Source organism: Arctopsyche grandis, chromosome 9 (genome assembly GCF_051622035.1).
Source record: "Arctopsyche grandis isolate Sample6627 chromosome 9, ASM5162203v2, whole genome shotgun sequence".
NCBI lineage: Eukaryota > Metazoa > Arthropoda > Insecta > Trichoptera > Hydropsychidae > Arctopsyche > Arctopsyche grandis.
In genome coordinates, this window is record NC_135363.1 from 14210837 (window position 1) to 14224385 (window position 13549).

The window sequence follows — 13549 nt, forward strand, 5'->3', positions numbered from 1 at the left end:
TCGAAGCAGAAGGTAAGAATATCGAATTTCCATGTGGTGAAATCCGACTCCGTTCGTGCTGCTGGACCCAAGGTACACCAATCCTGGAGTCGAATGTCCACCACAACTGGCCCTAGAAGACAAACGAGACGCGACAGATCTCGCCGCATCAAGTCCAACCAAATCAGCCAATCGACCCTGAAGAGCGACACTCCATCAGGTTTTTCGATGGTGGTGCTAGATTTGGAATTGTATAGCGCAGAATTCAAACATCGTTTCGTAAATGGACGGAAGTCGATTATTGTGTTGATCGCGCTTAATTGGTCAGACCTGAGGAAGCGATCGAGAGATTCAGATTAAATGATACAGATGTCACTCTCGCGAGGCTGACGTGCGAATCAATCCGCAGCTTGTGTGACAGCGCTTGGCACACCACCATCATTCATCCTGTGACATGTTGCAATTAGCAATCGTTTATCGATGTATAAGCATACTTGTTTAAATGGGCGTAATGATACATTTTGGTGCTTTGGAAAAATTGTCTCATAGGCTCGTCTCATACCTACATATTTAACGCTCTAGCTTGTGTTCACATACTATTTGCCTATATTAAATGGGCGTAGCTGTGTATAAAGAATCCAACCCACACGATTAATATTATAACTATCGCAACTCGATGAATTTTTTTTGAAAATTTTCAAAACGAGTCAAGGATATTACGCTAACCAGACTGATTCACACCAAAAGCTTCCTCTTGTTTTTATTATATGAAAATTAAGAGTTTTCATAATTCCATGTTTATTTTTAAACATCGCATCGTTCTCATGTGAAATTGACTTGTGTCCATTTGTCATGGAACCCAATGTTACTTTTGCTTCATCATCATCATTTACAGCAATTCTCCATCCAATACTTGATGAAGGCTTCTCCAACACGTCTCACTCTATTTTACGCAACTTTCATCCATCTCACCCCATACCTTTTGCTAATTTCGTCTACCCATTTTCCTTTCACCCTTTTACATTCTCTTGGATACTATTCTAGCGCTTATGTTGTCTACTTTTCGTCCATTCTTCTAGCCACGTGACCCGTCCATTGCTATTTTAATCTCTTCAATTTATCCACTATATTCACTACCCCTGTCATACTTCTCATCCACTTATTCCGCTTCCTATCTTTCCTCGTTATGCTTACTTCTTCCATACTTATTTGAGTGTATTGGACTTTGTGTAGCATCTTCGCGTTGCTTACTACAAAATTTCACAAATTTACATTCTACGAAATTTGTGATTTTAAAATTGCTAATCGTGTATGTATGTAGGTTGGTTTCTTTTCGCAGAACTACATACATACATATGTAAGTCCAAATTTCCATTAAATTCATCATATATGTACCTATAAACAGTTGAGCCGAGAAACTGAAATTTGAACTCGTTTGTGGTAGCACACACGACTTAAGTCTATACTGGGCGATTTAATCGATTGTATGTAGTAGTTCCATCATTATATCTAGAAAAACGTCAAATGCTTTGAAGTAAACGTAAATTTCACTTTCCCAAGCGCACATACGAGTATTTTCCGTTTTGCGATACTATGACAAGTTAATTATAGTGATACATTTGTATATCTTGCAATTTAGTGCCACTTGACCAAACTGCTGGCATGTACATACATACATATATACTACATACCAAAGTTCTTCTATGTATGTCCCACAGAGTGATTATAATCTGATCAAAATTCCGACGTTCATACTACACACATATGTATGTATTGTATTTATATAGTAAAAATGTGGAATTTAGGACCTGCGCTCTCGTCCAAATTGTCCGCGTTTTCGTTTTATTCATTGGTAAATCAAATTTAATGTGAGAATAATGAGCGAGTATCATTTGACCGTCGTCTATGTGCACTGAATTGTCTCGTAAGTGTGGAACCACTCGAGGTTAATAACACCGATGGATTACACGTACGTACATATAAGCATAAGCATAAGCACAACTTGGTGGACAGGGTAGTTCTGTCGGCGTATCGTGATAGCCTGCGGTTATCAAACCAGAGCGAATTGTGGTTGTTGGGGACCAGAGAGAGACTACTTGACCACCGCTTGCATCACTCGCGGCGGGCCAGGATTTGACCGAATTCGACGTAGCCGTTACTATCCGACGAACCGGTCGATGGAATCGGTTTGGACCGTTTCGGGGCACCGAGATAGTTTCGGGGTCTCCCAGAAATTGGACGGGTCCTCTGAGTGATTTGCGTCTGTCGCCGAGTTTCATTGTCCGAATTGAGTCCGCGACGTGTATATGACAGAAAAAAATGGTGTCTCACTTGGAACACCAACAAAGCGTTTTAAAAATTATACGTATCAATAGAACAATAAGCGAATGTTTTATTGTTCGTTGCAAAGTTCAACGGTCGTACTTTGTTGTCGATCCAACGTTATTCCTGCTGTTGATTTTCACTTTATTTGTTTGGTGAATTGCAGTATTGGCAGTTCTGATCGGTTGGTTGAGGAGTGCTTCGTGGCACGCGCTACCACAGACAATATCATTATCATACTTAATTTACATGTTTTATTTGCATTGTTTCGAGTAATCTCAGAAAGGTTTCAAATTGTATCATTTGCTATGTATTTCTTTTTGGATATATGAGCCGTTATATTTGAAAGTGGCAGAAGTCAAATTTTCAGTTCCAAAAACACCAAATGTTTGACTTAATTCACAAATTGTCATCACTTATTTTAATTCGATATGTATAGAGTCTCGGAAAAGCGGAATAAGAGCAAAAACACACTGAATGGTATGGGACTTCACTTCCCTGGTTTGTAAACAGTGGGTGTTCCGTGACCATAAACAGTAGGTATTCCCTAAACCGAATCGGGTGTAGTTGCACGTGCAGAATGCATATGTTTGGTAGGTCGCACGTGTATGCATATCCATATGCAAACGACATGTTTCTCCTACATTTCTTCAAATATGGGAGATTATTAGCTATCGATCACTGTCAAGCAAGGATAAAATATGACCGAAAACACTCCAGGGGGTGATTTTCAGGACTGTGTACCATATATATAAGTATATGGGCTAGAGGTGCTGTGATTTTTCGCATGTTTGAAAGTATCTACGAAGCACTCGGTGTGTTTTCGCCTTATTGTATTGTTAACGTATTGTTACGGGCCACCAGTATTTTTAAATTTTGTAAAACGCAAAATATCATATTTAATGTTTTGCGAGATATTTCTCGAAATGAAGAGAAGTGGACAATTTCAAAATAACTGAAATAATATGTTACATCCAATTAGTGAAATTGCTCATTTCATAAAAAATGCCTAGTGTAAGTCCGTTGCTTTTTTCATGAAAATGAAAAAAAATATATGCCGATTTCAGGAAATTAACAAAGTCGATAGTGGTGCCTCCTGTAATTTTTTTTTCTAAATCAAATGATATTTCTCTATATAAAAATCTGTCTTTTTACCATAGTGATACTTACGTTGTAAAAACAGTTTAAAGTAATAATATTTCGAAGTGCATTATGATCGAAGATGTGTTGTGCTGGTTTATTTTATCTAAGCGAAATACTGTTCATCAAATTGAACATTGAACATAATTAATTTTTACTTTCGCCCCATCACGATTTAGTTCGCAGAAGGCAATTTAATCTCTTGTCTTATGTGAGTAATTGGTGCACGTTCGGTTGATTTTTGATGCAAAAAAGTTTTGTCTGTACAAGTATGCATGTATGTACCTATGTATGTAGATATGGACTGATTGTATGTACCCATGTATAGGTATGTACATACCAGTGGCGTACCGTGAAATTCTCCCTGTTTTTGTCGCACAGTCTTACTTACGTGAGCGCGAGCAGGATACAAGGGGACAAGGTGACGTCATACCGAGTCCCCTTGTATCCTGCTCGCACACACGTAAGTAAGGCTATGTGACAAAAAATAGGGAGAATTTCACTACACGCCACTGGTATGTACGTAAATATATGACCTATACTTAAACGGATACATTTCTGTGTAATCATCATTATCGACAGCCATTCGCTATCCACTGCTGAATAAAGTTCCCTCCAAGTCTCGTCCATTCGTCTCCGTTTTGGGTAACTCTCATTCACCTCATCCCACATATTTTTCTTACTCCCTTGTGGCCTTTGCATTCTCTCGGTTACCATTTGAGCACATATTTCGTCAGAGATCAGCAATAAGTAGTGAGTTCGATTTTATGTATAGTACGTTTTTGAGTGGATCAGAATAGTTTGATTCGGCTAATGAACCCCAACACTAATTGGTATGTGATACACACTTTTAGTGAAATGGTTAGAACTATTCGAGAGACATCGGATCCTTCGTAATTGCCGAAAGAGGACAATTTGGAATGGTAATCCGATATGCAGCGTCTCGGATGAGATGATGCACGAGTTGACAGCGTGCGGGCGAACGACTTTTTCGCAAAAACGACTTTGTCGGAAGTTCATTTTGGTTATTCGAAACGGCTAGTTTATTTCCTTCGCCGTTTTTGTTTTTTTTTTGTGTCTCCGACAAGTCGTCGCCTCTATGGCGATTCATCATCATTTGGACCTATTGACAGTAGAGCGCATGTGTGTGCTATCATGATCGCACTCGTTGAACAGCTCATCTATTTACATACATTTTTGCTAGAGATTAAGTTTTAGTCAGCAGTAAGCAAGTGCATCGAATGAGGGACCACACTCGCTTGCTATTTGCATTGTTTATCGATTGATAATATGTGCACGTGTTCTGTTTTGTAATTTTAGAATTCGAATTTATCTAAAACGTAGTCTCGTATGTCATACGTGACAATAATATTGCATGTGTACAACTTTTTTCTCTCTTTGAATGTCTGTTTTGAACGAACTTCTCAAGTGTGTATGTCATTTCACTTCCTGATCTACTCGAACGCTGTGTGGCCTTTGCATTCTTAGAAGTTTTTGCATCTGCATTTACCAGTCGAACTTCTCAGCTCAATCAATTATATAGATACTTAGTTGAGTTTGCAAATGCAACCGGTTCTTCGATTTTCGAATCTGCCACAGCTGTTTACTTGGTGAGGCCACCGTACTCCTAGTTGCGGCACTGGATTCGTGTAGGAAGAACCTGGAAGCAGACGAGCACGCGTTTCCCGCATTTCGTAGACGAAGACTGCCAAAGAATGAGATGATTTATGTGTCAGGTCTGCCGGCATGGCACTTGCTTCAACAATCACAATTGTCCACTCGAGAGGAAGTACCTACTTGACCGGCTCGCACCGTCTTGGTCGTGCGTCAAATCAACGCTTTGTACGTGCTGCCAAAATGACCACGGTTTGACCATCTTCCATCTTCACTTATGCATAGTCCCTCCAAGTTGGAAATACTTCAGATCAATAACAATTGTACATGGATTTAAACAGCAAGCGATCTCAATTCAACTTTGAAGAACAAGGAGTACACGCATTGAGCTCAAACTTGTTTAATAAAACATGATTGGCCATTTATATTTTAAACTAAAAAAAATAAATATATCTGTGGTTTGGTCCTACTGTCGTACTGTTCTACACTTATATGTATATACCTTTTCCCTCGCATTTACCATTTAACCGTGTCATGTTTCTGTTTACTTATCTTTACCTCGACAATCTTAGTTGGGTCATCATTCTCTCCTCTCTTGGGCTAATCTTTTCTAATTAGGATCTTATGTTCTCTTAACATCCTTAGAAATGCAATGCTTATTTGTTCATTAGTTCGTTTGTTAATGATTTATCTTCTTTCCTCCTTCAAATTTCTGTGTGTTTCTCTATGTGCCTTTATTTTCGTATAAAGATCATATGGAGTATAGAATTGAAATAAGGAGTAGACTTAACAATTAATTGGATGTGATGTTTATAACACGTGGTCAGGGTGAGTACTCTCTTGTTAAAAGTTAGTTGAGTACATACTTCATTATTTGTTTGAAGAGACAAAGTTTGAAATAATTACAACGTCGCATTTGAAACTGTATTAAGTGTTGTTACTAATTTAAGTTGTATTTTTTGTGTCAAAAGGACAAAAAAATCTTTGAGATTCTTTGCAAATTCTATATATGTAAGAAAAAAGAAGTACACGTGACTCCACTCACTTATGCAACGTTGCAATTTCGTACGCTTATCAATCTTTGCTCTCGCGAATTCATAGTTGGTATTACGGCGGGACATTATAAATCATTTTGATCGATCTCCTTTACCGGAACATCATCAAGATCGATTGTGTTCAGATTCGAATCGCTCGGTCCGAATTAGATTTCTTCAGCTTCGGCTCCTTCTCTCGTCTTGTTTCCTTTTTCCAAGGCTCTTTTTCATCATTCTTATCGTTATTCACGGCACACACACACCCCGTCACAAATAATCTTCATTACAATGACAATGGGGAGAACGCACGCGACCCGTACGAGACGGAGACAATGGTCGATTGTGTCGCGTGGAATGTAAAATATTCCATTTCCTCGCCTTTCCTTTTTCGTCCCGTTTCAACGTAAATATTTACTCAAATCTCCGGTTGTTTTGCTAAGTAGGTATATCCCGCCTACCCAGAGAAGATACACATCACAATGTATTATAATTGTACTTTTTGTAGCACTTGTGTACATACACATTGAGAAATTATACAGTGTGACGAATAATATGGCCGAGGCTCGTGTCACTCGTTAATGAACGCCTGTTGGTTTGCCAATAAATGGGATGAGTCTGTGTCAGCTTGAAGTATGGCGATAATAAATTTCAATGAAACTCATTAATGGATAGTGACACCGTCTATTTAAACGACCGTAAACTTTTTGAAATTGGTCTAATGTTTGCTCGCAACTGGGCGATTATTTTTTTTTTACACCCAATAAACAATACTCTCAATCGATCTTGTATTAATGTTGTGTTTTGTTTTGTTTCAGTGGCTTGACCACGGGTTCGTCGAGGGGTGTTACTCCCGTGTATTTGAGATGCAGGGCCGGACGCATAACTTGGCTCTACCCACGAGGTGCCCTCAGAGTCATTTTGCGTCTGCACAATTCCAACAAAGACTTCAAAGTGTGCGTGAAAGTGTTAAAGCGTGGGTCGAACTTGTCCAACGAGGACGCAGAGACTGATCTGTATCCTGAAGATGAAGTTTTGGACTTCAGGGAGGAGGTGTACACTACGGCCTTTTCGAAGCGGCTCGCCAAGAAAGAGGAGGCTTTTCCAGCTCGTCTCTTTTTGGAGGGAGGCCGAGGCTTAGTGCCTCTATACGCTTCTGACGATGGAAGTGGTCGCTTTGTGCGATGCTTCAGGTCGAAGAATGGCCAGGCTGCCATCTATGTGGAAGCGACTCCTGAAGATGGAGAACAGAGGAGGGCAGCTCGTCTTCAGTATGATCTCCAACCGCTGCCCGCTAAAGCTTACGATCCTGCAGCTGAAGAGTGCAGACCTTGTACTGTTCAAGAGCTGGCCAATGCCTTTTGCACTAGTGATTTAGGTAAGATATGAATTTTCTTTTATGTAATTCCAAATCTGCATACATTATTTTTCTATTCTTCTTCTATAGTTCTTCCATGAATTAATATGCCTGTACTTACTATTTGTTATATTAGAGACTGAGCCACTGACTATTAAGCTTTCTTCGCCTTTTTGGTTCATTGATATATTTTTTTATAGTTTATTCAATTCAAAACTATCATAATCATCATCAGTTATAATGTTGTAACATCTACTTTTATTCTGGATCACACTAGATATCCACACATTTTCCTCATTTCGTGAGCCACATCAATCTTGCCTCCTTTTAGATTTCTTTAGGTACCGTTCAAGTACATATCTCTATTGTATACATTCTGACCTTACAATATATAATTTGTTAATATTGATAGTTTGATGTTGATATTTTGATTTTTATATACGTGCAAGGATTTCGCCGATTGTGCATTTGCATGAAATGAATTGATCAGTCAATTTACGAGTGGAATCGGTTTTTGCATTCCTGCGCTTATTTGCGAGAGTGCATCAACCGACGGGTAGCCGGCGTACACAATTTATGACATTAAGGTCTCGTTTCTGGTGCACTCCTTTAATTGGACATTTTATTGGACGTTGATTATTGGGTGCATTCGAATGCTTGCTGTATCACGATTTGCTCTCCCGTTTACAACGGCTGAATAACTGCTTATTGACTGTTGTCATATAAAGTCCTGCAACATTTTACTCCGATAATCGAGTGAAGCAACGTTGAATTTAAACTGCATATGATATTATTGTCGGTTATTATTATTATACATTACCACGCCTACGAAAGTGTAGATTTGTGTTGGCATTTAGTCGAATTTGTAAACATGAAATTAGCTCTAAAAAAAAAGGATCGTCGCCCGGTGAAAGAAAAAATTGAGGGGGGGTCGTTTTGAACAAATAAAAAAAATGGATTTATCGCCCCAGGCTTCCCTTCTATTGCGGATAATAAGCATTTTTACGGATTTTGGTTACAGAATGTTTAGCATCATTAAATTAGGGTGTTTTGTGGTTGGTGTGTCTATTGCCTTGTGCTGAAGTGTTCCAAAATATCGTCATTAAGTTTTTTCATTTGTTTTTAAGATAATCTAGTAAAATATATGAACCGTGTATATATTTTTTGGTTTTTGTCAAGTCGATATTCGACTTCTAATCTTAAAACAAACTTGAAAAATAAACCTGTCATTCGTTTTATCTTAGATGAAGGGGACGCGTGCTTGTTATCGTAAAATTTTACAAAATGTTGACTATTCATATGTTAGGGTTTTTAAGTCGGCTCGTATATGTGATGATCAGACGAATGGTCCAATTTCTCAGTTCGTACAAGTATAGAAAAAAAAATCCAAGTAGATATTTCCATTCCATAACTGCGTCACTGATGATTTTAGTTCAGAAATTATCAATACATGATAGTAAATCTTCAATAGCTACATCATTGGTACATTGAACATTTAACCGCAATGAACTAAAACTTTCAGGTCTTTTTTTTGAAGATTTCCCCGATGGTTCACTCATTTTCCGAAGAAAATAGTAAATAGTCATGCATATGTACATACATATGTAGTTCTGGTAAAAAGGGAGTGTTATTGATAAGAAATATCGTGAATAGTATAGGATTCTACAAACTTTACTGAGTTGAGTCATTTTCAAACTAAATTGAAAACATCAAAATTTGACGTATATATATTTATTTTTACTTTTTATTTGTATTTATACATATTTTTTTCCTGAAGAAGAATTTCTTCGATTAATGTTTTTTTGTCAATGATGACGTATGGATGTGAAACTTGGATATTGAACGCCAAGATTATTATTAAGACAAAAATGGACGAAACGTTGACAAAAGAAGTGCTAGAATGGTACCCGAGAGAATGTAAAAGGGTAAAAGGAAGACCGCGAGGATGATGAACACACAAAATTAGGAAAGTTGCGCAAAACAAATACGAGTAGAAGTGTGTTGGAGAGGGCTATATCCAGCAGGATGGTGAATAGCTGTAAATGATGATGATCATTTGTATTTATTAATACGTAGATATTATATCTCCTAAAAGTTTAGAATATATCACCTTTTAGTATGCGTCTATATCAGTTTGCAGCGAGGTGTCTACATTTGAAACAGTTCAAATACATTTCTTCAATCTCTATCCCAGCGTCAGTCGTCTGCGCCCTTTTTTTATCACTCTTATGTGTTGGGGGAGTATAATTTAGGGCTGTAAACATATTTTATTTATGGTCTGTTTTTAGTCGTCTCTCAACGAATCACCCCCTTATATACTTCCCTACCTGCTGCATATACTACGCGCCACACAAGTGGACCACAAATTTTAAATTGTTATATTAACCAGAAATTCCAATTAATTGCTATTATGACGTACCGACTCGTATATTTTTTATTTTATTATTTATGCACTTCTTTTAAAATGAAAATCATCGTAATTCTACTGCTCGGCCGAATATCACGTACTAGCATAAAAAAGTCGTTTTCTCTTCATATATGGGCGAGTTACACGGATGCGTTTTAAAATCATTCGTTTTTACCTTTTAAGCGCGGCTTTCCTTTTATTTATCTTTTTATTGCGCCTTTCCCTCTGCTCACAAAAGGCTCTATTGATGAGCCAGTCGAAGAATGTTTACTCAGCTTGATTGCCTCCATGCTCCATACTCCAGCGGTTGGAAGTTGCACCACTCGACTCGGCTCGAGATTACTGAACAAACACACTGCAAGAGCAACCCGACGTATTCTACGAGTCGAGTGATATGGCTTTTTTTGAACATGGAATAAATAATACGTGTGTAATTAAACGATCCGTTTCGATTCGAACAATTTAACTTTTCACATTTGGCGCAACGATATGCTCATCCATATTCGGAAATGACGTCAAATTTGAGTTGTATGTAAATACATACATAGTTGTCATGTAAATATTGGAATGGAGCGATAGTTAGATTGTGTTATCGTTTTCTGATGATTTTCCTTGTTCAGGTGTGATATTTGCATAATGTTCTTCTAATAAATCGTGCGTGGTTTGAGTTAAATATCCTATTGGCTTAGAATGAATTATATTTAGGAACCTTTTATTTGATTTAGATAAGCTTCACAAACATTTACGCTAAGACAATATGAATTTTTTGGTATTGCGTTAACAAGTTTGCCTTTCTTATTTGTCATTGAAATTCTTAAAGTTTATTATATTATTTTAACTGCCTTGTTTTAAATTATTTAGAATAATAATTTAAATTCAGTATTAAATTTTATTCAAAAGTGGTGGTGTTTTTAATATTATTTTATTTAATAAAAGCCTTGTAAAAATTACTCTTTTTATAATTCAAGACATTCGAAATCATTTATAAAATATAGATTTATTGAACCAATTTCATAAATTGGAAGGATCCATCCCTGTTTGGTTTGGCACGCTTATCTTAAAGCTCAAGTGCATGCTAGAATGTCGTCTAAAGAAAAAGCCTATCTCTGTTGTTGACACGTGATTGTAGGAGTACCTTGTCTTGTTTATCGAGCTCGAATGTTTGAGCCAGGATATTGATATCTTTGAACAAATAGAGAATAAGTGAACTTGCTCTGTTGAACTGTATTATATATTTGTATACAATATTTTGTCCCATAATCCTTGAAATACATTTTTTAAATTTACCATTATATTAACGTATTGTTTTCTATCTTTTTAGTGACTCGAGGCGTTATAGTAGGCATGCAGGAGAGGAACGAGTTGGATACGTCTGAGCTGACAGTGAAAATAACCAAACTGATCAGATACGTCACCCCGGATGGCCACACTTACACGGCAGACACGGGTGCACCTCACAATAACTCCTCTGAATATCAGAAAATAAGAAATCTGTTCTATGAAGATGAAGAAAAAATTCACCCTACTGGAATTTCAGCTGACATTTTCGCAACGATAGACGGTGATTATACCGAGAATCAAATCGGTAGAAGTAGGGAGAGGAGATGGGACAATGCAGATAAACGAGTGTGGTACGTTAAAGTTCAGGCTAGTGCTCAATGTGGAGTAACAGTTGGACCTGGAGAGTTTCTGATCTCGGCTAGAAGGAGGCTGGGTGCACTATCATTAGCCTGTGCGCCTAGAACTGCTGAGTGGGAATCGATGATCAAACAGGTCAACGATGAGGGAACAGCACATTGTTTCCTTACTACGTAACATTTCTTTTAATCATTGATAAATTTGCACATATTTGAACATAATGTAGATAGTCATGAATTTAATGAATTATTTTAAGTGTTAATTTATACTTGCTGTTATGTTTTCACTGTTGTAAATATTGATAGTTTTTCTAGTGTTAATGATTTTGAACCACCGAAATACTATGTGCATCATTGTGTTATTAGCTCGTTCATTATAATTATCATTAACGATTTCTCAATTTAAATATCTATTATCTGATTTGTTTCATTTTTAAATTATTTCCTTGTATATTTTGCTTCAAACTGTAAAACAATTGCAATTAAATGTAATAATTTTTTTTAAATTTTCTCTTATCTTTACTTAAATATTAATATGCATTAGTATTTTAACATCAAAATGTGAAACAATTTAATATTTATTTATTTTTTGTGAATTCAAAGTGCCAAACATTTCTTAAACGTTTAAATATTTCCAGTAATTTTGTGTGACTACATCTAATATGAATATTTAAAGAATCATTTTAAATATTCATATTTCTTTGTCGTTTCACACAATTTTTGAATGTTTTAAAATATTAATTTTGAAACAGAAGTATATTTTTTACGTATAAATATAAAATAATTCTAAATATTTAAAAAAATATTGTATCTATAATAGTAATAGTATTTCCCAATTCTTTGGAAAAATGAACAACATGAATATATTATATAAAATCGTTTCACTTGAATAATTAATATTTTTTTTATCAATTGTTCTTCGCTACTATATAGTTAGGTGCTATTCTAATTTTAAATAAATTTTATATTAATTGTAAATATATTTTATGGTACTTGATGTATGTAATTTGAAGTTGATCTCAAATATATTATTTTTATAATGAATAATTATGAAATTGTATTAAATACACGATTTTTATATACATTATTATTTATACATTTTTGATGAATGTCTGCTATCTTTGTGAACGCTATCCATTTTTTTAAGAAAATTGATCAACTTCTCTCGTACTTATTGTGAACCTATACAAGGTATTTTTCTGTCAATCTTTAGTAATTTTTATTGGTATCAAAAAGTGTATGTATAACTTAACGTTTTCTTTTTAATTTAATTTTTTGCACACAATCTTGTGACTATTTTTTAATGTTTATTTCTTGATAACATTTCTAGTTCCATTAAACATGATATAAAGATCTCTAAGCATTACAAACGGGGTTTGTGATTTGAAGCCAAATTATAACAGATTTAAATTATTGTATAAATTACAAGTTTTGTAAATTTGTATGTATTTTCATAATGTATTTAAATTGAATTTTTAACATATTAAAAGTTCAAACATAAAAAATGTACATATATTATAATATAAATTTATGTAGCCTTTTATATACAAGCCATTAAAGTTGTATGTCTCAAATTCAATTTCTGAATATTAAATAAAAATCAATTATCTCTATACTTACTAATATTTTTAAAAACTTTATTTTGTTTTCAACCAAATGGCTTTTTATTCTGTATTTTCTAATAAGAATTTGTTACTTCAGAATATGTAAAATGATTTTTATGTGAAAAATGGATCAAATGCTAATTAATATTTTATTTGGATACTAATTTATGTTCTTGCATACATATGTAATTTATTTTTGAACTAACTTATTGTGTCTTATTGATTGAATCATTGCAGTTCATATGGCTTTGTAATGCCTTAAAATGTGATATGTACATATGAGATGAATATAATTTAGAAATTTCTTTCTTAGAGTATAATTATTGTGTAAAATTATCTGTCACGATTTGATACAATAAATCAAAAGTGTAATTCACTGACGATTTCCTACAAGAATAAATGATATTTTATATATTTTAAATGTTTTTCTTCATTCCTATGACAATTTCTTATTGAAT

General features: G+C 35.3%; 1 protein-coding gene across 1 annotated transcript in view; it reads left to right on the forward strand.

Moving 5' to 3' along the window:
- LOC143916785 (meteorin-like protein) overlaps positions 1 to 13504 on the forward strand; it is a 59420-nt gene extending 45916 nt beyond the window's left edge. Inside the window, exons 2-3 of the mRNA XM_077438035.1 lie at positions 6905 to 7464; positions 11172 to 13504. Coding sequence (XP_077294161.1) covers positions 6905 to 7464; positions 11172 to 11665 — 1054 coding nt within the window. The 3' untranslated portion in view covers positions 11666 to 13504. The remainder of the gene's footprint in view (positions 1 to 6904; positions 7465 to 11171) is intronic.
- The last annotated feature ends 45 nt before the right edge of the window (positions 13505 to 13549 follow it).